Source organism: Erithacus rubecula (genome assembly GCF_903797595.1).
Source record: "Erithacus rubecula genome assembly, contig: SUPER_Z_unloc_2, whole genome shotgun sequence".
Lineage (NCBI taxonomy): Eukaryota > Metazoa > Chordata > Aves > Passeriformes > Muscicapidae > Erithacus > Erithacus rubecula.
This window is the reverse complement of record NW_027635860.1, coordinates 7,257,526-7,284,619: the sequence shown is the minus strand read 5'-3', so window position 1 is coordinate 7,284,619 and position 27,094 is coordinate 7,257,526. Positions and strand designations below refer to the sequence as shown.

The 27,094-nt window shown below is 39.0% G+C and overlaps 1 protein-coding gene across 1 annotated transcript in view; it reads left to right on the top strand.

Moving 5' to 3' along the window:
- NTRK2 (neurotrophic receptor tyrosine kinase 2) overlaps positions 1-27,094 on the top strand; it is a 197,202-nt gene that overhangs the window by 116,053 nt on the left and 54,055 nt on the right. The window contains exon 12 of the mRNA XM_079330943.1: positions 1,929-2,117. Coding sequence (XP_079187069.1) covers positions 1,929-2,117 — 189 coding nt within the window. The remainder of the gene's footprint in view (positions 1-1,928; positions 2,118-27,094) is intronic.

The following is a 27,094-nucleotide window of genomic DNA, read 5'->3' as shown; positions in this document are numbered from 1 at the left end:
GTGGGGATCTGGGTGTTCAGTAATGACAAAACCAGCCTTGATATGAGTGCTTTCCTTGATAAATTGCAGAGATCTAGGCTTTACTTGCATTTGTCAACAGTAACTTTCCCCTGAAGTGCCAGGTATTTGAAAAATTACTTCTAGTGTTTCAGACTAGGGGGTAAGTACTTTTTCAAACAATGAGAACACTTCCCTCATGCACCATTAAACTGACTGGGGAGAGAGAAAAGCAGGATGGGAGTGTGAGTATGCTTGTGTCTCAAAATACAGGGCTGAATAGCCACATGCCAGAATATTTAAATTTTATTGTTGTGAGCTATGCTGTGTAATGATGAAATAATTTTAACAATACAGTTAGCAATACAGTGAGCCACAGAATAGGTGGAGTTTGTTTAAAGCTGCCCTTTCTTTGATGTGCTTGGGACTATCCTTTTTCTTGTCTGGTTCTTCAGCTGTGTGTCTGCTGCAGTGGATACTGCCAGTGTTCTCTCATTCCTCAGTAATGTGCATGCAAAACCTGCTGATGGTCCCCATTCTCACTCTTTCCTCTGCAATCCCTAGCTCTCCTGCAGACAGATGCCATCTATGTGGTGGGTTACACAGCTCCATCTTTCCTCTACAGTGTTCCTTCTGTCCAGTCAAAATCTCAGTCTGGGATCCCAACATGTTGTAGTTGGATGACTTGGAGTAAACACAGCTTTTTATTGTCCTCAAAGTCTTCTCTTCTGCCCCCTTCTTTGGGGGACATTTGCTCAAGCTGTTGCTGCTGCCCTAAGGCTAAATGCAGTTGGCTAAAGATGCAATTTCAGAATGGGCACATCCAGAAGGTATTTTTTTCCATTTAACATCATCTTTTGATTATTACAATTAAAAGATGTGAATGCCATCCCTAAAACCTTAGTTAATGTGGATGGAGAATGAAGTATGTGTGATCTCTGCTGTCTCTTCAGTTAGGAGATTAGGCAAAATGTCTTTGCTGTTAAATGGTGCTTCTGGTTTTCTATGAATACTGAGTGTAAACTGGAAGAAGTACTGTGGAATTTAAGTGGCAGGATTAGATGCCAAGAGTTCAAATGTCATCTGTGCTGATTTGCTGTTAGTTCAAAGATTCCTGCATCTGCAGAAGTGGGACACTTTGCTAAGCAGAATATTTTTTTTAAATCCATTTACAGGGTTTTATCTTTGTGGCACTTTCATTAAAAATACAAAGCATGGAGTGAAAATAACACAAAAACTGTAACTGAATTACTGTTCACAATAGACCTATTTCTGGAAGATTCAGATATGGACTGGGGAACCAGTAGGATGTGTCCGTGGACAGGATGATCCTCTCTGCAGTGACCCCAGCTTTTACTCCTCTAGTCTTCTTAGCATCTCCTCTGCACATCTGTAACCATACAAATTGTCCCCTGGATTTTTGCCCTGAACCATATTTCTTTCAGAAATTACCAGCTTCTCACATCAGGATGAGCCCTATTGCTCTCTGTGTTTTGTTTTCTTATAATGCCAGGTAGGGCAGACATTCCGTGGATTTGTGCTGTTACTGCTGTGTGCTTCAAGTAGGACATAAGTTAAAAAAGTTAATGTGTATATTCTATAGCTTATTTCTGAAAATGACAAAATTACTTCAAGTTTTGAGGTCTTGCACAGTGACAGACAGTGCTGGACCCTTGCATTTACTCTAGGTGATGTATCAGTACAAAAACTTGTTTTGATTGTAGTTCCTAATGGAAAAAAAACCCCACTGTTCTCCATCTGCACCCAAAGATACAAAATTTTTGAGGTAAGGTCGACAAGGCACACAAAGAGAGTGTTTACTATAGGAATGGACAGCTGGCAAAAATTAAAAAACAAATTTAATTAGTTACTCCTCTAAGGAAAGAGTATCATGCATTGGGTTACAAGAAAATCTTTGTTTCTAACTCTAGGTCCTTCTTCAGTCATCAGCAATGACGATGATTCTGCCAGTCCCCTCCACCACATCTCAAATGGCAGTAACACTCCATCTTCTTCTGAGGGGGGCCCTGATGCAGTCATCATTGGGATGACAAAGATTCCTGTCATTGAAAATCCACAGTATTTTGGAATTACCAACAGTCAGCTCAAGCCAGATACCTGTAAGTACAAACAACTGTATGTGTTTCAATCATTCATTTTACCTGTGCAAGTGTTGTGCCTCCTTAACAGAGCTAGCATAACAAAATACTCTTAATTCCTGGGATGGATGATGGGGTTAAAAGTGTGTTATTTACTAAAGGTACATGGGATGAACTGCTTTACGTCTGTCTAAGCCAAATTCAGCCCTTGTGACAAGGCAATGAATTGAGCAGTGTTATGCTCAAAGCCTAATACATATTTCTTCAAAGTCACTGGTAGCCTTTCCATTGATTTCAGTGGTCTTTGGCCAGTCCTGTGCACTGAATGTATTCTTGGGAGAAAACAAATCTTGGTTCAGAAGGAAAAATCAGTATTGTTACATATGCACTTCTTTTAAATTGATCTTATCAACATCACCAGATCATGTAATCAGATCATATTAACAAAACCTAACTTTCACTATTTGTAAAGTTGTAAAAGTGATAAGGGTTTAAACTTCAATTAATGTAATTTCCTTGTACAATTCAACCTCCACAGGCAGAAATTGTTTTGAATGTTTAAAAGTACAGCAGAAGAGGAGAAGGTCGCATGATGGACAATACATATCACATACAAATTCTTTCATGTTCATGTAGCAAGTGGAATGTGAAAAAAATATGAAGAGCTAAACATATTGAATTATGAAGAGTTTAAAAATAATATCACTTACTTCAGATGCTAATTTTCAAATATAGTAATAGTTTCAGAATTGAACATGTGAAATGCTGGGGTTTGAGCCAGTGATTAGCATTAATGTATATAATTGAGAAAATACCTGAAAGATATTGTGATAAATAGTAAATACACTGCTTACTATTTCTCATCAGGACACTAAGTTCTCTAAGTGTTTCAGAGAAGGTTGTTCTGAAGTGTCAGACTGGAAGTCTCAATTGTTTCTCTGGGAAGTCACTCTAGAGATTTCCAGTATAATTAGTGAGCACTGGGCTTGCAACTAAGGGACACTACATCCTGTCTGTATCCTACCCTGAAAAATATAATTTCTAGCACAAGCTGTAATATAAGGGCTTATTGTCAAGGTTGGAAGCCTTTGCCTCCAACTTTACAAACCCTGAATGCTGTAACAGAAATAATTTTTGATCTGTGCATGACAGCATGCATGCATGACATGAATGCAAAACTTCTAACACTGCAAACAAAGACTGATGCTGAGCTACCCACTTACCTTGTGAATATTAATCCTTATTTAGATCCAGATCGTTGCACTAAGCACAGTCCAGAAGGGTGGTCCTGTAACAAAAGGTCTTTTTCTGCCTGTTTATTGTGCATCCCTGATGTTCACTACTACTATAGTTTTTTTGTGTGGTGCTATTTTGTGGCTAGAAATGATATATTACCTCTTCTACCAGCAGATAATAACAAACTGAATATTCTGACCCAGCATATGCAGTGGGATCACAAGGAAGTCACTGAATTGGTGGTACTTCATCAGCCTGAGAAAAATATTATGCAAAGGCATTCTAATTGGAACATTAATTCTTGTGAAAAATAGAGGCTGCTAAAGAATTACAAATGGGAAACAGCCCCAGTAGTGCTCCCCATTGTTATATAAAAGTCTCCGCTTTTAAATACGAGGCTACTGTACCTCTGTTTCCAGCTGCACTAGACAACTTTTTAATTCTTTAAATAAACATCAGTAACTGCAGAGTTTTTAACTTCAGCATTAATGTTGAAACAACATACATGCTGTTCTGGGGAAAAACAAAAACTGCACTAAAATACAGAATTCTTTCACATTCAGTATTCTGAACATTAAGTACAGACGTATTAAATCATGGCTGACTTGTGTTAAGTAGGTCCTGATCCTAAAAATACGTAAGTCTGTATTTGGTTTTGTGTGCTGCAATGAAACCCACATGGTGTCAGGGAAATTAATCACAGTACATGAAGTTCAGTTGGTGTATAAATGTTTGCAGGATATGCTTCAGGACTTTGCTGTGGTGCACTGGGGAGGTTTGAGGGGCTGATGCTCTGCATTCTGGCACATTGCAGAATGTGCCACATTGCACTGTGGCCCCAGTCCTTGGGTTTTGAAGTGGGGGGGGGTGGTGGTTGTGGTGGTAGTTCTTCTTTAGCAGAGAGAATCAGATAAATTATCGCAATGTATAAACTAAGGCAGATTTCTTCTACTACACTGAGCAACTATGCAATAAAAAAAAATGTAAAAAGTGTAATTCAAATTGTCTTGGGCAAAAATGGGGTTCCCAGATATAATTTCATAAATGCTCTCTTTCCTTCTTTGATAGTTTATTATTACAAAGCTGTGCTTGTCCTTTCTTAACCTGACAACCTCCTCCTGATGTGTATATCTGGTATTTATAAACTTCTAACCTAAGCAGCTTTTGTACTTTGCTCCTGTATGCAATAATGCCAGCTCCAGATGTCATCTGGTTTCTCATCTCCAGCAAGATAGTTTACAATTATGTTTATTTTCTATCTGATCTAAGTTCCATTGTTCACCAGCATTAAACCCAAAAAGCACTGACAGTCATGCTGGCAAAAGTACTTCTGTATTTAGCATATGTTGGTCTGTGGAAGGAGGTGAGACATCAAGCAAGGTGAAACTGTATTGCAGTTTTCACAGAAAGGAGAATAGTTTTGCTGTTAGCAGCAAGCAGAGTTTCTTTTTTATTACCTAATTAGGCAGTATTTTGACTTATCTACAGAAAATAATTTCTGAATACAGTGTATCAATCTTCATTGCAAAGAGTTAGAAGTGTTTGTTTTTAAAAGAAAATTAAAAAGTTGATTACAATCAGTGTCATTTGAAATTCCATCCCTGTATCTTGTAATTTGATCCTTTCACTAAATATATAATAACTAAATTCAAAGAGTGATGACTTCTAAAGAGTCTGTCTCAAGCTAAAAGTTACAGCACTTTCCTCCTCTTAAGATACAGCCTTCAGGGTGGGAAAAGCAAACTGGTGAAGACCAAAGGCACAGTGGTCAGGTTCCAGTCATCACTCAGAAGGGCTGAATGTATGCCATTTCAGCACAACACCTGTCTCCACCTTTAATTGATGTGACAGTAGAAGATTACATCTTCCAGTTGGGATTGGCTGATTTACTGCTTAACTACCAGTATTTCTCATCAGCTCATTCAGCATGTGTCTGTCTGACATGCTGTCCCAGAGCTCCTGGCTTTTCCTTTCCACGCCGTGTTCTGTTGGTTGCTGCTGGCTGGTGAGTTCATCTGCCACTCCAACATTTTGAACATTTTCGCCTTGAAATGATACAGCACAGACATGTTTCAGACACCTACCAGGCTTCTTGGTTCCTTTTTGTATGAAAGCAGAATTTGTTTCTCATATATCAGCTCTTGTCAGATAGTGAAAATTCTGATTTCAGATGAGTAAGAGAGAGCCAGAAGCCTGGACATGTGGCAGTGCTCTTTGCAGTTAAGGCATTATAAATCAGGTGCTTTTTTGGTGTCCATTTTGTTAGTGCAAACCTCTTGCCTGGGAATTACCAACCATGTTCAGTTATTGCTGTAGAAAACTGAGGCATAACTTTGTATGGAAGTAACATCACCAAGTCCATAAACCTTGCAAATCTTGCAAGATTTTTGTCCCTGAAATCAGATGCACAATGTAATATCTCAGGGGCATGGATCCTAACCTTTGCAAGATGGTAAGTTTCACTAACCTTATGAGCTGTCACAGACCCTAAGATATTTGAGATTTTAATTGATATTACAGTATTTCAAAAATTAGTCCTCTATACCTCTGCTCAGAAACTGTAGTTGCTGAACTTTTAAGCCAAGCCTACCAGACCTGTTGAAAGAGGAAAGAAGAAACAAATCCATTTTCTGAAGGAACTATGGACATTCCTCACCATTTAACTTGCAGCCCAGTACTTGGAATGTAACTATGAGTACTGTATTGCTATGATTAATGGTGGAAATGCAGTCCACAAATAATGTGGATGTGTTTGTAGAAATGTGAAAAACCAAACCTGAGGAGAGGTCATAAAATATCCATGGAAATGCCCAGGCTGAGATTCTTAGGGAAGAGCTTGGATAAGAAATTTCTTGCAGATGAGAATCAAACTGTTCTCTGAGCCTTACCCCAGTAACTCCCACGCCTGCCCCACAAAGTCTGTGGTTGTTTGGGTGCTGCTGAAAGGAGGGTTAGAGCTTTGCCCTTTAATAGAGAGGTTCACAAGATCACAAGGGGTTTCGGGACCCCTATAGTGGGGAAAGAGCTGCACTGACATCAGTTTGCACTTCCCAGCTAATCTGTACTTGCAACTCACTCAATTTTGTTAATTTCATTGATTTCAGCATTGGAAAAGAGCAAGCTGTACTGGGCAGGCTTATTGATTAGTCAGTGGATGGTAGGGGCAAGATGTTTTTAGTGACTGGCCTTATAAATAACCATTGCATTTCAAATGATGTGGTGTGTATTGTGACTATCATATGGAAATTTGGGGATGTTCTTGAGCTAGTCTTAATATTTCATCTGTATTTATGCATTTCAGATTCTGTTCGTTCAAGTATAAGAGTCTGAACGTGCAGTTTAGATAATATTATTTTGCTTCCAGTTGGCCTCCATTAGGGAAAGTCTGAATCTGATTACAAGTTGGCAGAAATAATTTTTCCAAATTAATTTTTATTTATTTTGCTGTTCTGAAAAAATGAATTTAGTCCATAGTTCCAGAGTAAATTGCTAATTGTATGTGCAGTACTAATTTTAAAGGCAGAAGTTTTGAGAGCACCCCTCTTTTATCCCCTTCTGAACATTGAACTTTTCAATTTGTGGTTAGGGATTTTCATTTGCATTTTAGGGATCATTACATCATTTAGTTAAGGATGACCTAAACCTTTTTCTGACTCCTTGTTCTTTAACTATGTGTTTCTTTACAGCACAGACAGATTTTGTATGCTCCCATTAGTCAGGAAAGTTGCAGCTGTGCTCTGCTTCAGTCCACCATCTTCTTTAATGACTTCTGAGGGAGAAAAGAAATAGGACAGTTATTCTTATCATTTTGTCATGACTCCCATGGTACCAGACTTTTGTCTTTAAAGCCATAGGTCTTGGACTCCGGTGATGATGTCAGATTTCATTTTAGGATAAAAAATACTGAAGAAAAGTTTCAGAATATGAGGCAGACCCCAGAAGCCTGAGGAAACAGAAAAAAATCTGGATTTTTTTGTTCTTCTGTTTATTTTTTGTTCTGTTCATTACATTATTTTAAAATTCAGTTTTGATTATTTGGGAGCATTTGAACAGGGCAGAAGTACATGAGTGTGCAGAGCTGCCCTTCTCTGTCAGGGTGAGGAGACAGCCCTGTCACAGCCATCACAGGGAACAGCAGGGAGCAGCCAGACACCAGGGCCCACTGAGTTCCTCTACCAGGCTGCTTGCAGAAGGCTGCAGCTGGTTGTTGTTCAACACGTTGTTTTTCACAGCTCTGACCCCTCACACCTTATGAGGCAGTCTGGCTTCTCTTAATTTTGGAGCATGTTGACAACCTTCTTCCCATCCCTTGGATCAATATCAGTGAGTCATTCAATATGAAAAAAGAAGCCCTTGTCTGTATTTCCAGGGTGGTGCAACAACAGGAGAACTGTGATCACCTGGTCTGTATTTCTCAGGCATCCTTGTCCCAGCAGTCCCAGAGCAGAGCCCGACCCCAGCTCGTGTTCCTTTGCTGAGTGTCCCAGCTCTCGCTCCCCGGCAGAGACATGACACTCTGGTGAAACAAAAGCTGCTGGCAAAAGTAAAACTCACCAGGGGAGTGTGTGCTGCAGGGATCTGACAGGTCTCTGACCCAGAGCAGCATATTTGTCTGTTTCTGGGCACTGCTCATCCCGCCCAGGTAGTGTCCTTTGGAAAGAAAGCAGCAATGCACAAGTGCAGACTGTCTGCAGTGGGCAGCCTCCATTTGACTTTATTCCAGACTGTGCCTGTCTCCCTACACTTCACTACACTCCTGAGGAATAGGGGTAATTTTTGCCTAATATTATAAGGTAAAAAAATTAATCGAGTCGGTCCCTGTGGGCAGAAGAAGGATTGCCCAAGACAAACATTCTGAGAGCATTTCCATCTCTTTTGAAAAGCTTTTATATTTGAGTGACTACAAAAAAAAAAAAAGGGCTGCTTGCTGTAGTGTTTTCTTAGCCAGCTAAACCCTGAGGCTGGGGATTTTCCATCAACTCCCAAAGCTTGCAGAGCTGAGAATTTATAAGCAGCTCATTTTCCTATAAAAGACTCTATGACCTCAACAGCCAAAATGCAGAGGAGCAAAACTGATGAATCTTAGTGAAATACAGACTGGGAAGAAAAACCACTCCGTCCAAGTTGAACTTGTCATTCCTGGCATTCATGGCTTGTTGTGATTGTGAGGTTTAACAAGGCACTCACTTTGGACACTTCAGATGCTGAAAATGAAAACTTTTTATGCTGAAAACCAAACATGGATGAAGTTGAGATACCATGAGGGATATAAAAATTCTATTTACTTCTTGTCCTGGTCCTATTGTTTGTTTTACTCTGGAGATGATTTATTGGCTGAACAAGGATATGAAGATATATGAAGTTGTATTTTATTATTTTGACTAAATTATTTTGTAGTTTGGCTGAATATTTTAATCCCAGGTTGCAGTCACCATTTTAAATGTGTGTCTTTGCAACTGTTAATCAAGTCACAGGTAGGTCAGAAATGGCTGCTGTATATATCAGTGGTGTGTTTCCATTAGTTGCATTTGACCTTTTTTTAAACTGGGCAAGAGATTTTCTCCCAGACCATAGCATTCTAAGTCTCAAATATTTTTCCCAAGAATGTGGTCACTTATTTCCTTTGCACAGTTAATAAAAGGTAATAAGGAATAAATGCATTTAGGGAAATTAGATACTTATACTTTTGCTGCTCATTCTGAGACTTAATAAACCCAAATTTTTTGTTTTCCAATCAGATGGAAGAAATTCTCCCAAAAGCAGAAGGCTTCAACTTGAAAAGTGTGGGATTTTACCTCATTAAAATTTCAGAATTTGAAAGAAAAGCTTATAATTTTCTTCATTTAGTGTTGAGGCAAACCCACAGAATCACTTTTTCCCCAGGATATAACTTTTGTTGCAGTCTTGATCTGTCCTTGAAGTCCATTTACACCTAATCAAAAAAGGAAGATATCATGCTCTCTGCAAAATATTTGCATTTCATCACACAGAATGTTGTTCTGCAACCCAGATTATGCAGTAAAATATTTTCACTGAAGTCCAAATGCTGGAAATATGACTGCAAGAAAGAGCAGCTTGGACTCTGATCTCTGTTTTGTGGATAGCACAACTGTTTTACCACCTGGAATTAACAGCACATGAAATGTTACCACTTCAGGGTAAATAGCAGATGTTATAAGGACGTCTGAGCTAAGAAGATCCAAAGTATGCATTTCAAGTACATAATATAAGTCAAGATAGTATAAAACATGCACTCTCAAGGAAGTGTCCAGTGTCAAAATTCAGGTGAAGCCTTAGTCAAAGGCTTCAAATTTGTCAGGTAAGCTTCAGGTGAGAACACTGTTCTTCCTCAGCAGAGCAGTGAAGTACACTGTCTACATCAAGCCCAGCTCTGGGCTTCAGTCAGAGAGCACACCTTATGAAAGATAAGTGAAATTAAAACATGTTCAAACATTCTCTTCAATTAGGTTATAAGTCATTCAGTTTGTCATTTGATAATACATCTATATCAGAAGTGCATATAGTGTTTTTTCATCAGAACAACTATCTAAATCTGTAACACATAAATGACAAATACTAATTTATATTCTAATGACTAAGTTATGCTTTTCAGACTCTGCAAACTAGATTCTATGGATGTTGATTTTATATACAGAAACCTGCATGGATAGTACTTTAGCCGAATGAGAAAAAAAAAATGTAATCTGTTCTGAAAACATCCCTATCATGAAAACATCCCTATCCATGGGAGTAGGGTTTGGGCTTGGATTTATTTCTTTCTGTTACTGGAAGTTCTGGCTAAATGAGAAATAAACATCCCAAGGAAATAAGAAAAAAATAAGAAATTTTAAATCTGAGAATTGCTAAAGTACAAGAAAGTTAAAAATAAACTTTGTAGCCAAAATTATTTCATAAACCCTGCTTCTAATTTTCGTGAATTCCACACCAAGCAAATTGCGTCATTATTCAGAAAAATATTTGTGTAAAAATGCAGTTAGCCCTGGGCACAAACTCAACTCCAGATGAATTCTGGGAGAAAATTATCAGGAATACAGATGCCCACAGTAAGCATTGGTTAAGAGAGAGTACTATTTATTGCAGTTATAGTGTGATGAGCCATGTTGTTTTTCAGCTCTGTGTAACATCTTCACTGCTCTTGCCAGCAGCTGCCTCTGAGCAATTAAGGCAGTGAGTGCTCTGAGACTGACATTTGAGAGAAGTTCAGCAGTTTGTGTCCTGCAGGACCATGTGTTTGGCTTTGCAAGTCTGCAGACCTGCCCCAGGCAGGGAGGGTCTGGGTGTCCTGCTGTGCCTGGAGCTATCAGAACTCTGAATACATGCACGACCCTCGTTTCTGTGTGTGATTGGGGCAGTGTTGACTTGCACAGCAGCTCACACCCAGCAGAGTTCACCTGCACAGTGCTGTCCCTCCCTTCCCTGCATCATTTGTACTCTGATACTAAATTCTACCAGGAGCTGCTTTCCTCTCTGCATCCCACTGGAGATGAATATGAGGGCTGGGATGCAGAAAGCTTGAGGTTTCAGCTCTTGGGTGGTTAAACCTTTTTGGTTGTGCAGCCTGTGCAGCTTTATTATTATCTGTTGCAAAGAACCTTTCCCAGCAAAAATGCCATTGAGGTTCATAAGGTTTAAGCATGTTAGTTTTGGTTTTGACAGGTTTTAGCTGGGGAGCTCCTCAGTGTCTCAGATTTATCTGCATCTGTTTTACAAGCATAGGGTAGACCAGCAACAAGTTGAACCTTACAGATGTTTAAAATTTTATCAGAAAAGTAACATAGTTGTAATATCATTAAATAAATATATTTATAATATACTTGAAATATTTTTTTGTCAGCATTAGCTGGTTAATTAAACTTCTAAATAGGCTTATTTTCTATAAGATCAGTTGGGGAAAAATATAAGATTATTTTTTTCTCAGTGGAAAATGTTTAATTAATGTGCCCATTTTAATTTAGATATATATTCTATATAGTAAAATACCTGAGTTCAGCATTGTTGAGTCAGATAAAAGCTAGGATTATGTAAGTAGACAGTTATAGAAACATATTTCCATCATTAATCAATAGCTGAAATGTATTATATGATCATTTTTTTAGAGCTCTCCCTTTCTCACTTGCTCTTAAGCTAATTTTCCTTTGATTTGTTGGACAGAAGGGAGAACACCTTTCATTACCCTCTGCTTAAGGGTGCTGAAGGGACCTCTGCTTAGAGGAGCAATATCTGAGGGACACAAGGAGAGACAGGCTTGAGCTCCATAGTACTTGGCAGTGAGGGCTGTAGTGCCTTTCTCAGCCTGTGATGGAGCAGAACTTTCCACAGAGGATGGGCTGCTGATCTTCAAAGGTCAGAATGTGGCTTGAATTACGAGGCATACAGATCTGGTATGAGGTGAGCACTGGATTGGTCTTATCTCTAATCCATCCATGCCCATGATAGTTGAAGACTATTATTTGCAGATTGAGAGGGACTTACTGTGATAAACAAAACACAAAACTCCTGAAGGGGAAAATATGTGTCAAATAAGCAAAGTCAAAATGCTGCAATGAGGTCTGAAATTCTTCAAAGTTCTCCAGATGAAACATTTTCCATACCTATGGCTAGCAATTTGCCTGTTAGCTTTGGGGGCCAGTTAAACAATTAAATGAAAAATATATTGCATGGAGGCATTGTTTGCATTTATATAAAATATGTGGTGTATACATATCAATTATTTCCTGTTTCTCTATATTGCGACATATCTCTGTATATCTAATATGATATATAATAATAATCTAATACTAATACTCTGTCTGGGGATTTAAACTAAACTGCTTCAAAGAGTTAAGTCTGGTCAATAGAATTCAAAGGCTTATTCAGCTTAGTACTTTGGGAAACTCCAGTAAATTATTGCTTCACCTACAGCTAACTAAATGCCTTTGAAAATGCTGAGTTGGAAACTGCTGAAAGTCTGTAGTCACACAGGCTGCAGAAAAAGGCTGCAAAGGGATGAATTGAGCAGCTCTGAATTATACTGGATGGTTGAAACCAGAGTTAAGGAGACTGGAAGCCAAGTTGTTTTCAGAGATCTCTTCCTACTTTCTTTCGCCCACCTTGGTTTGTTTCCTACAGAACTGGAAAGAGGGAATGGAAAATAGGGTGGCTATCTCTATCTAGTTGTTATTTATTCCCAAGATTGCATAGAAATGAAATGTAACTTCAAACAATCTCCAGTTTATATAATTTTGAAGGAAAGACAGATTTGACAGAATTTTTAACTGCCATTATGAATACTTCCTTGAGCCACAGTTTAGTTAGAAACTTTCTGAAGTGAAGCCATACCCACACAGCAACTCTTATTTCTGAGTGTTGTTGAGGATTTCTTTAGATGGTTTGGTTTTGGTTCCTAGGCTTTCTTTCAAGGATATATATATATATTTATTTTTTAATTTATTTTTGGAAGGCCTGTGGATGTCTTAACAAAAAAAAACAAACAACCCCCCCCCCAAAAAAATAAACCAAAACAAAACCAAGAAATAGCTGAAAACAATACCCATCAAGTGGAACATGTCCCACACAGAGTAGGAACAGGAAAAGGGAGAAACAAATGGAAAAGAAACAGGAACCTCAACTTCAGCATTTTGTGAAGGAAACACAATAAATACATGTCTGATTTGTTCCAACCACTTTGCAGGAGGGAATGATTTATCTTGTCCCTCTTTTATTCTCATTGGTAGAAAAGAAACCGTTTTGCAGCTTGAAAAGCTCCTTCTTGAGCAGTAAAGAGCAAGAGAGAAGCTTATAGGCTCATTCTCCAATCTCTGGTTTAGAAGTACCCTATGTTGTTCTAATGGATTTGTGATGCTTTGGTCCATGAAGTTCATTAGTGCAATGGCAGGGATGCAAAGGTACTGTGTAATCAGCTGAGAATGAAATTATTCATGTTATCACTGTCCAGCAATGATTACATTCTCTCTTTTGTTGATGGCAAATTCTCACTTTGTTTTGCATGCTTTATCTGCTCAGTTCAGGAATGGACAAATTGCTACAGTGGATCACAATAGTATCAACCCCTAACATAACTCTTCTAGTATCTGAAAATGGCAGAACCTATTAGGAACCTTTCTTCAAATATGTATCCAATGAACCTTAAGGCGTGCATTTCTTTCAAGTCTTCTAATACCTAAAGAGTGGCTTATACTTGTGACACATTGATGTCCTTTTGTAAATACTAGCCCTGTCTAATAAACAGGCAGATATTCCCTGAATAGTATGTAGCACCTTCCCTGACATTAACAGCAACATATTCATATCCTCCCGTGGCTGAAACAGTCAGGACCAAGAGAGCAGAGGAGAAGAGAGATCAGAAGCAGCTGAAAGGCCAGAGGGTCACAGATCACCCACAGCAGGAGCTGATGCTCATCTGTCCTGGCAGGTAATGACGTGAAGCAGTGTTAGCAAGATCAGGGATGATTAGTGTCCTGCTCTCAGTGCAATCACAAGGGTGAGCCTTTGGTTCTGCCCCAAGGGCTCTGAACCCCCACAGCATTCACAAAGTGCTTGCAGAAGGGAGCCCCATCCCTGCAGGACCAGTAGAGGCAACTTTGGGGTCCCTCAACTTTGGCAGCCCAGGGCTGACTGCAGGTGCAAATTGCCTGTGACCAAGGCACATCAGGTCTGCTGCCACTACTGGGCAGGGGGAATTAGTGGCTGGACTCCTTCAGATGCCACAGCCAACCCCAGCAGGCATCAGAAAAGGAGCTCAAAAGCTCTGTGCTCGACTCAGCCTTGCAGGAATGGGCCTTTCAGCCTTGTGCCCATCCCTGAGACAAGACATCAGGTGCATTTTTTCAGTGAGGTGTAGTTTCATAGCAGTGGTAAATCTTCTCATCCTGAAGATGTGGTATAGCAGCACAGACTTAAGACTCAATTTCACAGACAACTTCTTGGAGAACATGTTTTCTTTTTTTTCTTAGCTTTCTTACCTGAAGAGGAAGATGAGTATTTCCCAACTTGCTAAAGGGTTTTCCATTATGCATTCTGATGTTGCACATTTCCTTGCTGGAAATTGTTTCCCACATTTATCACGAGGTTGTATTGCAAGAGGGTTTTGCCTCTTTTAGTTTAGAGAATCCTGAAATTGCACCACACTAAGAAACAAATACAGTGCAAAATAAAGGATATCTTTCAGAAATCATAGAATCATTAAGATTGGATAAAACATCCAAGATCATGAAGTCCAACTTCTGATTGAATGAGGAAGATGAGAAGATTCAACTTTACTTTGCAGTGGTAGCTTTCATCTGGAGACCCAACCCAGAATTGATTTCCTGTTTTAACCAACATGAGCCTTTCCTGCCTATTGATCTCTGTGTGTTTTGAGATTGGCCTCAACACCTGAAACAGGGCTGTGGTAAATGGCAATGTTTAAACAAACTGGTAAGAGATTTATTTTTGACCAGTAGGTTTCTTTTTTTGACTGCAAGATAGAGTGTTTTCAAGACAGAACACAGCACACAGGTGTTCACTGCTCCTGCAGAAGATAGCTTTGCCATCTCAACTTTGCAGCTTGTGTTTATTGACAGAATATGTATACAGAAATATCTAGAACACTTTCTGTGGGAAAAACACAGAAAAGCATTGTGTGGTTTTTATAACAATGGACAGAAAGCGTACAGAGAAATGCTTGTTGGTTTTTTTTTTTGTTGGCTTTTTTTTTTTTTTTTTTGTCTACTCTTGGTTTGGACTTCCTGCCTCCGAATGCCATAGTTATTTTTCATCGTATAAAAGGGACTGTGCCCACCCACAGTGAGCTCTTGGCCTCATCAGACCAGTCACACATCCCATCTAGATGTCTGCAAAAGCTTTTAAGAAACACTGTTATGCTTTCTGTGGTGTTTCTCTATGGATATGCTATATACAATCATGCATGTTAAAATCCACATTGTTCATTAGCTAAAGCATCTCAAGAGTCGAGTTTTGATGTTTAAGAAAGAAGAACAATTATTTAAATGTAAATGCAATCTCAGTAAAGATATCAATCCTGAGTTTAAATCTTTCCTAGATCTCGGCACTCTTGTAATAAGAAAAGGAAGTCCTGGTTCACAAGCTAGAATATAAACCCTCCACAGTCACAAGCTGCCCTTTATTCCCTGCTCTGCTCTCTGGTTGAAATTCTGAGAGGCTACATCAGTGCTGAGCTGGACTTAGAGTTTTGCATGGAATATTAGCTCTCTGGGTAATCAGTCTAAGGCAGCCATAGATCAAAGCCTGTTTGAACATATTCAAACCAAACCCAGCTACTACTGTTCTTTGTATTTGGAATTAGCTTTTGGATTGTTGCTTTTAAGTAAATTGATGAGCCATTTAATACAGTGCAAGCTAAGCATTTCTGCATTCTGATACACTTGAATTATTGAGATTCTTTTTGTGCGTTGTTAAATTGTGCAAGCTGTAGGATAACTGTAAGTAAAATCACACTTTTGACCAGTTAATCTGATCTAAAGAAGGTTAATAAGTTGATTCACAGAACACAATAGTTTCTATTCCCTTCCTCTTGAACCCAGTGAAAGGTGGTAGAGCGAAGCATCAGGGAAAAATAATGTAAAGACTTACAAAATGAAACCTGTACATTAATGCAAAAAATGAAGTATATTATTACATTTTATGGTAAGATTATGGAACAAAGGAAAGTCAATGCAAACTCTAACATTTAACAGGCAGCTGCTCCATATGGGCAGAACATAATATATACCCTTAGGCTTTGCTACAGGGAATAATGCCCATGTTGCAAACATGGATAAAAAAATCTTATCTTTAGGTGCTGTGCCAGCAAGCACATTAAGGTTGACCCTGGTGTCATAAACATAAACTGCAAGAAACGATTACTGAGAAAACTAATTAGACTGGACAAAACAGAACTGGGGTTACAAAGATGCAGCAGATATAAATCATGCTCAGACAATAGGGAAAGGAAAATGCAGAATCCTACTATGCACCCAAGCAATAACCAGAGAGCGCTCCGGTAGGAAGCGGCACTCCGGGAGACAGCAAGGATCTGAGCCAAACAAAGAGAGGGCAGGGGAGAATGGGGAGGGGAAAGGAAATAAAAGATAAGCAAGACAAAGGGTAGGCTTGCTGTCAGTTCACTCCGATGAAGCCAACGTTTTGCAGCTGTGCTTCTCCAAACTTAACACTCACTATCTACCTTGTTCTCCATGGTTTCAGGATTCAGCTTAAGAGAGCAAAAGGATTTAGGAAGTAGTCTGTGCTTTTGTTACATTACCTGACTTGTCAAACATGCAGTATTGGATTAAGGATTTTCTAATTGCCTTTTACCAGGCCAGCATGTTCATTAAGTTTTCCAATTTTGCTGTGTTTCGTCCCAATGGCTGACTAGGCTGGTTGGGTTAAAAAGGGAATTTTATCCACATTGCTCTGTAGCCCCAGTGAAGAGGACTGGAGGTTGGTGTGGCAGGGCCTTGTAACTGTGGCTTTAACAGTTTGTTAATTTGGGTTTATAGCTTTTAAACTGATGTTTATTGCTTCTCTAGATGTTCGGTAGGGAAGTCTTCTGAATCCCTGACGGAATTGCATTATGGTCATAGTTATAAAATGTCTCAGATCTTTGGGGAGTGTGAAAGGATCAATAGAGTAGGAGACGAACTAGAAAAACTTCTTCTAGGTCACTCTTTATTTATGTATGAGTTTCCACCCCTCACCTCCAGTCGCAGCTTCTGCTTGAGCTGCTGAAGATATAAGGAGGAAGATCATTAGGATACTGGGAGAAGGGAAATGTAGCAGTAGTGCTTGTGATTATCAAAGGGTCTGAGTATCCTAATTTACACTGGCTGCTGAAAAGCTGAGGAACTATTCTTCAGATTTTCTTTTGCTAGGAATATTGATATAACAGCACAATCTTTACTGAAGATGACATGGCCCATCATAATCCAATTGCTGAGTTCTAACACAAAAACACTGTTGCATACAAAACTTCTGCTGTTCCAAAAGATTGGTACATGGACAAGTCTTTGCAGTAACATAGGAATTAAAATGCAGAATCCCTTTTTCTTTTTTATCATTTTGTTCAGTCTGGGAGAGATTTTCAGAACAACTGCTTTTAAGCCACAGAATTCAGATCAGAATATAAAGTTTGTCAGCTGGGAGTCCAAACTGGTAGAATGAGGAAAATGATCAGTGGAGCAATGTGCTGGTGTGCAGGGATCCTGCATGAGCTTCTGTGTGAGACTGGCAACCAGTTCTTCATCTGGCAGCAGCCTTGAAAGAGTGGCTCCTCCATGGTGCAAAGCAGGAGAGGAAGGTCCTGCAGCCTTTACCAGCCTGCTTGTACAGCCAGAATAATACAACCTTTACTGAATTATTCCATCTTCAGTACAAGTCCTTCCCCTCCAGAGTTCCAGGGTAATAGCTGAGATTTTAAATGCACAGAAGTAAAGCTGTTCAAAAATAGAATTTTCCTCCCATGGGAGATTTCAGCATTTTAAGATTATTTGCTGCTTTGTAATATAATAGAGGACACTTTGTTAAACTTTGTCTCAAGTTTCAACTTGAACATTGAAACAGAAAAAAAATATCAATAAAATGTAAACAAGTTGGTATTTTAATTTTGGTTTTTTTTGAAAATATTTCAATTTGTGAAAATATTTCAAAAATATGGGTAAGAGTGTTTTTGTGTGTGCTTGTCTAGGGGAGGGGAAGGATTTTCCCGCTTTCAAGTGTTAAATTTGATTCTTTGTTTTAGAAAGCAAAAAGGTAACTGAAAATCAGTATTTTTCAGCTGCCAAATATTTAAAACTTTGTTTTACATCATTCATAATTTTCAGTGAAATTTTTTACTAGCTTTATGCTGGACTTAATGCTATGGAAATCAAAATTTTGAATGTCTTGACTCATATTTAATTAATATTAGTATATTTTCCTTCATTCCTACCCCTATTTCCATTAATTTTCCTGTCAAACTTATCTGTTAAGGGACCCTAAAAGACAAAAGTTGTATGTTACTGCAAGTGATATCCAACAAGTTTAAAACTTCTTAGATTAAAGGGTGAAACTCCACTGAAGTCAATGGAGCTTTAAATATTGGCACCACCAGAAAATTTGTCCTGTGGAATGTACTTGCACTGTCATATTTTAAATGCTCTTCATTCTCATGACAGACATTACTAAAGGAGTCTCTTTTCAAACACTTATGCATTTATTATTTTCAAAACCCATTTGGTCAGAGAGGTCAAAAGCTCTTCTCACCACCATAGGGAGTCCATGGAAATTTTGGCATTCTGAAGTACCGTAGGTATCCAATAGCATTAAAATATTAACATTTTTTTTAGGTTGTTTTTTTTAAATTTTTTTAACCATGCTTTGGTTTTGTCATGAATCAAAAATAATGGAATCTAATTATTTTTTGATTGGAAAGGCAAACACTCCAGCAGGAAACATGTCACATTAAAATCGGATAACTCCCAACTAGACAATAAAAAAGTTCCCCTAGTGAAAAGGCCTGATCCCTGATTGTTTTGTGTCACTAGTGTGATGCTATAATACCATTTTTATACTCTGCTTCTGGCAATTTTCATTATTATCTATGCAGAAAGTAGATTTCAGATCTCCTCCAAAAGCCCTGTATTTTTCCTATTTGGCTGTACAGTAAAGCTGGAGTTTTCCCTCCTTGCCTATGTTGATATTTTTCCTTAAAAATGGAGGATAATGAAACCACTTAGTATTATTTCCACGCATTACTTTAGAGCTCCATGTTTCAAACAAGACCTCACTGTGCAAAGCACTGGGTACCTTTGCCTGAAGAGCTTTTGGGCTATGACCCCACTCCTGTAACCTGGAGCCACTTAGTTGTCCAGTGGGCAGGTTACAGGCCTGGGGCTTCACACACAGGGTGAAGAACGGGGAAAGGATGCTTGGTTGTCCTGCCTGTATGAGTGGGGAGTCCTGGTGATTAAATCCTTTGCCCAGGTTACACAGGAAATCTGTGTCTGACCCTGAGGTGGAAGCCAGATCTCCTGTGTGGCACCCTCATCCCCTGACCTGTCCATTCTTGCTCCCCACTGTCATGTTGGCCTCCAGCGCAGAAACTTCTAACCAAGGAATTTTCCATTGAGTTCTGCTGCTGATGAGTTTCTTTCTCACCAATAGGTGGAAACTGACAGCCCGGTTTCTCAGGTGACACAAGGAACGGTTCTGCCATCCCAAATGAGGCAGGAAAAACATCACGCAGAACAAGGAATTTTCCATAAGAAACTGTACCATAGCAACTGAAAAAGACGTTGAAGCACATTTCACTTTCTCAGCTTGTTGCAACCTGTGCTTTGATGCAACAGGACATCAGAAAATTGAAGACTTGGGTCTTTTGTTTTTCTTTTCCTCACTAATTTTTTTGGCCAGGAGAGTGATTGCTTTAACTGGTGCTGCTTGATCATAATGAATTTACTGCAAAATTATGTAACCTTTCCACATCCATCTCCAAAGTCTGTGCCAGAGCTTATGTTCTGGCATGCATTGTCATGCTATAGCTGGGGAGGGAGAGGGAACTACATCGCCAAACTTCCATAAGAGATCATGAGCTTCTGAAATTGTAGGACAACTAACAACATAGGATGCAAAAATATTTCCAACAGGCTGGTAGCTATGAGATATGTGGTATTAAAATAAAGTTGAGTCATTAAGAAGTAGTGATATAGAAGCTAGCAAAAGTTTCTGTCTTTTTTCCTAAGCATATTCCAAATATGATTGTCTAGTGTAACAGAAAAAAAAAAAAAATCACTGTGCAGAAATAAGTAGCTTGTGTTAGTTTGGGTATGGACAAATTCTTTCTGTAGTAAGCATAGTATTTATGTGAAATGTTGCATAAAATCTTTAAGGGAATTCTTTGCAGGACAGATATTTATCTTCCTGAGCATCTATAAAACACTGTTAAGAAGGAAGAAACATGAATTAACAGTACTTAAAATGTTTAAGTGAGAAAAAATGGGGATATCTGTCTAGCACTTCTAATCAGCTGAGGTCTGGAGACCCCCTTTCTTTTGCACTGGAGCAGTCTAGTCATTTTCCTTTTCTTTCTAGAGTTCATGCTGTACTCTGCCCATATTTTATCTCTCCCCTGTGTTCCTTCTCAATAAATTCCACAATGTGGATCATCCTCCTCTCCTGTATATCTGCAGATATTAATTACTGAGTGGAGAACTGCAGCATGTAGCACATTTTCTATGTGTGTACTGTCTTCTCATTCAGACTCACAACCTGTTCCATTTCAGAGGTATTTCTCTGGTAAGACATCCCTCGTTCCTGTGAGACTGTTTGTTTCAGGTTCCCCTCAATGTCAGTGACATTGAGGGAATTTAGGAAAGTTATGTCAGAGTCCTGCAGAACTGGACTTGAACAAAAAATGCTGGAGCAGGATTTGTCACAGCTGGGCTTACCAAGGGCTTTCAGCAAGGTCTATATGTGAAAGCACAGTTCTTTTTGGGCAGTAGCAAGGATAATGCAGATTTTTCAAACTGCTTGCTTTTAGCTACTGTCCTAGCTTTCAATTTGGTAAATTACGGAGGAAAATACCTTTTAAAACAGCATTGAGAGGAGATTTTTCCTAATGATCTTGTTACGATGCTAAGCTAGAACAGCCCTCAGCAGGATGCGATTTACCATTTTCCCCAGTTTCCACAACAACTGGCATTTCAAAAGCCTATTTGGCACAATGTGAAGGCAAATGACACCAGTAGCCCCGGTTCAGAAATCTTTATTTTTTACATCTATGAGGGTAGAGAGCTACTGCAAATAGTTTTGAAGTGGCATGGTAATCCCCAAGAACCTGTTTATTTTTATGGAAGGTAGTACATAAAATACTGTAAACTAACAGCATAAAGACTGAAATTAGCAAAGAATTAGGGCACAGTTAGCAGCAGACCTCACATTTTCCTTTATTCATGGCAAGTTTTTTTTTCTTTTTTTTCTTTTTTCTAATGTGTCTTAAATTATGGGATGCTGTGAGCTTCTTAATTGCTTTCTTCAGCAGTTTTTCTTCGTGACAGTTAACCTGTAAGAACTCCACTTGTTTTCCCAGTTCACAACTTGTGACTAAGAATTGTTTTCATGGCATGCAAGATAATTCTGAGTGCAATGCAAGAGAGATAGTGTTATTTTATTTTTTTTTCTGAATGTATTCTTGCCAATTTATTTTATTATCAAGTGCATTATGATACACTTTAAGGAGGCCAGAAACAGTAAAATTAAAAGGAAGTATTTATTGAGGCCAAACTAATATCTTAAGAGTTCCCTGTTGAGATTTTGAACTTAAGAAAGTGATGGCAGTGAGGAGTTTGTGCCATTGTTTTCAAAATACACAAAATAAGAATCTTGATGAATACATAACTTACACTTTGTGAAGCTATTCAAGTAGAAAATAAATAATATTTTTTTAAAATCCCCATTATTATTATTATGAAACAGCTAGGTATGCATTTCTGGCCTTCTTTTCAAGGTGGGGAAAACAGTCATATAGGGTTTCATTCAGCAGAACCCTAAGAGTTGTTTGCCAAAATGTTTATGACAAATACCTTTTAATATGTGTGTATGTGTGTGTGTGTGTGTGTGTGTGTGTGTCTAGTCTACAGAAGCAAACAATGTTGTCTCTCTGTGGTTTCTCTGTAAGGAAAAATGAAAATACTAATCATTATTTTTGCAGTTAGAGCCTGTTATATTCTTGGAACATATGGCTGAATTACCATTCTCTTACTGAAGAAAATGTTACAAGAAGCAAAGAAAAATATGACAAGCAATGTTGGAAGCAATGCACTAGTCTCTAAGTTAGCTTGGAGTCGTACATGGGAAATTACTGGAAACACTACCCAACAAGTCTTGACATTGGTTTATAAATAATTATGTTAGCTTCTGACCCTTCCTCCTCATTAAAATTCTGAAGGACAGGCTAGAAACACAGAGCCCTGGAAATTGCCTGAGGACCATTTTGTGGGCATTAGAATACCAAAAGGCAAAGTATCCCTGCAGTTTGACAATAGACTTCAGACATGTGCCCCCGAAGCAAGTGTGTACTCACCCTCTTGCTGGTCTTGCAGGTAACAAACACTGCCTTGTGCTGCAGGTAACAAACACTGCCTGTGAAGTGGCCTCTTGGGCTACCCTGGTGGCATCTTGGCTTAGCCATTTTATCTAAGTGCAGGCCAGGGGCACATCAAGGGACAGCACCCATTTCCTTGGCTGCAAATGTTAGTTTGAGCAGCTTGAGACAAGAATTCAGCATTTTTACCAGTAACAGTAAAAATTGTGGCAATTTTCACTACTTCCTTTACCGATAAGCACCTGGGGTACTCTTCCCTTACAGTGCAACAAACACAGCAGCTGTTTGTGCTGGTTACTGCTGCTTAAAATATTTCCCAAGTAGGTGAATAGGCAGGCAAACTGGTAGCTGTTGCTCTGGGAGAGGAATTGAACTTCAGGAGGAAGGGGAGAAAACCCCTAGATTTTGCCTATTTTAGTTCTGTGCACACTAAAGTTGCTGTAAATATCATGGTGTACAGTACTTGGAACAATACAGTTTTGCTTTTTAAGAGCAGTAGTCATATAGATGCTGGGTAAAAAAAGAACCTTTCTGGTCCATGCATTTCTGGTGTCTTGCAGAGACTGCCAGAATTACATTTGCATTAATTTCAGTCTACAACTAGTATTAAAGAAGATTCAACTGAAAGTACTTTCCAAATATAAAGACCACAGGGGATAAAAAGGACTATGATTTATGGTGACATTTATTCAGTTTTTACAGAATATCGTACATGTATACTAGTTATCAACATAAAATGAACTGATACTAATTGGGCAAAGCCGCCAACTCAGTCTTGTTATGAGTGTAACTATCTTCTTTAGGTCACGTTCATTATGCTGACATTGTATGTCAGATCCTGAATAAAGTTCGTTCAGCCGTTTCTGCCATTCTTCTTGTTTGCCCTGCTATGTATGTGTTCTGCCATCAGTGAAAGTTCATGTTTCAGCAAAGACTCGGTCTGTGTGCTCTGGGAAATGTGTGTCTCGGGTATCTGCCCAGTGGCCACTTCTCCAGCAACAGCATGACTGTGGGAGGGCATCCTTTGATTGAATCACGCCTGGTGTTTTCCTCATTCATGGAAACTGACTGGAACAAAATGTTCAAAGCTCGCTCTTTCTCCCTTTCCTCTTCTTTTTTTTTTTTTCTTTCTCTCTTTCTGTCTTTCAGTTCCATGCCTCAAAAGGCTGTAACTGGGTTCATTAGTGTGTGATAAATCAGCAGTAAATGTCTATGCATTTTGCTTCATTTGGGCAGCTCCTATTCCTTAGTGACAGCTGGTTGGCTCAGCACACTATAATTATCAAGTCAAAACCAAGATGCTTTTAGGTAGTGAAAGCATATTGGCAGAGACTGAATTTGTCCTCAACCTCGTCATGGGCCACAGCTTTAAAAGATCCATTTGGTGGTGGTTGTTTTGTTACTGTTGGTACCGGGGCTCTGACAGTTTGTTATCACACTGAACCCTGTGGGAAGCTGCTGTTATCCTAAAGGAGTATATGTCTTTGTTTTTCATTAGCTCCTGAAATACTGTATAGTTAACTTTTGATCAGTGTTTCTGTGTTCATTCTCTTTCTCTAAAATAAAATTTTATTGATATGTGGGAGGGATTTATATGTGTTAGTGAGAATTTACAAAGGCCTTACTTAAACCGAGTTTGAAGGAACCCTTGCTGAAACCAAACAGACCTGTGGGTTTGCTGTCTGCAGTGGAACCAAGACACTCTGTGATGCTACTTTGAGCACAACTCCATTTGATAGACTGACTATGAGCTGAGTGATGGGTGCCTGGCTGTCCTGGCATGGGGGCATGGGACAGGACATTGTCCATGACCCACTAAAAAACAAGTGGCCCTGGGCTGTATGTTGCGCAGATCAGTTGCAAGGAGCTGAACTTAATGGAAACTTTTTCTCCCCCACCAAATTTATTTTAGCATCGGTGTAGAATTCCTCCTTATTTGTCTGAAATGTAGAGAAACATCATTTCAGCTGCCAGACAATGCAAGGAGAGCTCAAGTGAGCAAAAGGAGATTTCTTATATTCTTTGCTACATCTGTTAGCTAGGTGTATCAGTTTTCATGTTAAACGAAAATAACATGCTGAGCCAATAGAGAAAACTTGTGACCTTTTCCTTGCTACAAAAATGACCTGGGGAAGTTCTCCTGTTCCCACTGACAAGTCACAGTTTTCTTTTCTCACTTTATCATGGGGCAGGCTGGGTTTTCTATAAGGACAACTAGAATAGGCACTCATCTCACTGCTATTTAAAAAAACCTTTGGTGCTCTCAAATCTGGCTGGACTATAGTTTAGTGTAATTTACAGATAACGTCGAAGTACCAGTGTTTGCTTACGCAAAGCTCAATGCAAGGAGCATGGTATAGACTAATCTGCATCTTTCCCTAGGACATGGGAATGTTTTCAGACCCTGAAGTGTGTTAAATCACCCAAACTGTGGAGACTTCATGGCCTTCACCTATGAAATAATTTGTTTTGTATAAACATATATTATATTAGTATTATATTAGTCCTTTGGAGGATGCAGGAGAAAAGAACCAGGTCAGCAGAGGAGATCATGTGTGATCTGCAATAAGCAATAAGATCTTCTCAGGCCTGAAAAATTAAGTATGTTCTATGCCTGTGTGGAAGCATAGAAAGATATTTTTCCCCAGCGCATTTATAACAAGACAGAAGAAAAGTCATCTTTGCTTTGCAATTGTTAAGGCTTTGATCCTGAAAAACCCCCAGCATGTTCAGTCTTGAAAACTCTTTGTGAATCCATTTTGTTGACCTAAAAGTGAAATCTTGCAAGTCGTTTTGTTTGAAGGTAGAACAATGTAATTATCTCCCGACTGAATTGTGGCTGCTGTAGAGGTATCTGTCACAGCCCAGTGGTAAAGATGAATTTTCTGGGTGTGCCTTGTATGCATGTGCTGGCAATTACATCATAAGAACTGGAATTGTGAAACAGTAGCAGGGCCAAGGGGAAAATGCCCTATGGGGACATAAGCCTCTGTGTATGGCATGTCCTAACAAAATGTTGTGCCAGTCTGGCAGTGAAACAAAAGCAGAGCAAGTGCCTCACCATGGAAGAAGGCAGAAATGCCGAGGGACAGCAAGCCTGCAAAAGGGAATAAAAGCTCGAACAGGTTTGTTTGCCTTTTATAAAGTTTTAGTCTTCTCTCCTGTGACATGGGGCATCAGGCAGTACACTGCTAACTCCTTCTATGTTCCTGTAGGACAGAGGGCAAACTGACTTCTTGCTGTGTCAGTGCACAGGAAGACTCACATGCCATGTTTTTTCTTCATTCTGATGAGTTTGTTTTTCAGTAAATAGTGCAGGATGAGGAAGATTTTATATTTTGTTTGTTTGCAGTGTCCAGTGTCTTTATGTGTCATTTTGGGGGTACTCCTCAGAAACAGCTAAACCCTTACCTTTTCTTTGTGTTTAAAGACCACTTACTGCAAAATCCAGGAAAGGAGGAGGTATGCAGAGAAACATAAGAGCAAATAACCACGTAGCAGAAAAGCCTCAGCTGTGTGCAGTTAAGAGAGCAGGCAGAGACTGAGCCTTGTGCTTAGGGGAAGGGTTTATGTTGATTGGCTAGAAGAAAGCAAAGTATGAGATAAAAATGCGTAAGATTCGGTTTTCTTCACAGAAACCCACACAGTATGTTGCAGCCTGATAGAACTGTAAAAGGAATTGGCAAAAAAAATTAAGAAAAGGGTAAATAATCTGCTCAAAAGTGATCTATAAGAACTGGGTTCTGTCATGCTGCTATGATGTTTTCTCTAATATTCCCTTTTCTTTCTGTGCTCAGTTAGCTGCAACAGGGCAGACCTACCCATCTAACATGGCTGATCAGATGCTATGCTGTTTTTCAGAAAGATAGTTCAGCAAAAGGTAAAGATTGTGTATGTGCTTAACTTTTAAAAAAGGGAATAGAATTTCAACTGTGAGCCAAGCATATGGTTTATTCCTTCACAATCTTGAAAGCTCCATTTGCTCTTCATATTTAGTTTTGAAATGCCATCAGTAAACCCTTCTGTACCCCCTCATGTAGAGCTGTTACCAATAGGTACATCTTTATAAAGCCTTACCTATCAGTAAAAATAAAGAGCACTCCTTTGCACCTGCCTGGGGTCCCTGCTTTGCTCATTACTACAACATAGAGCCACAAAATTATTTCCTTTTTCTTTTAATAGGAGAAGAGAAAAAGCAAAGCACAGAAATGTAGATCAAAAACAGTGCAATCTCCATCGAATGTCACCTTTATACCCATTTACTCCAACTTGAATATGTCTCATCTCTGGAGGTGGTTTTCTCAGGCAGGCACCCTAGATGCTTTTCAAACTATATCTATTTCTGAAAACAGAGACAGAAAAAAGCATTTAGAGGACAGTATGTTTATTAGCCCTTCCCCCTCTGCAAATATCTATTATATGAGATATGTGACATGGTATTCCCCCATCCTTTGCCAAGTACTCCTATCCATGTAATACAGAAGATTCCTAAAGATTGGCATAGTGTGGAGGTAAAGAATTTCAGGTCTAAACAGGAAGGGTGTTCATGTTGAGATCATTGTCTCCAGTTAAATATGAAAGACAGATCAGATTTGCCACCATAAAATAATACTATCAGGTTTTACACAACAACTCACACACAATAGCCTGTATGATGGTTAAC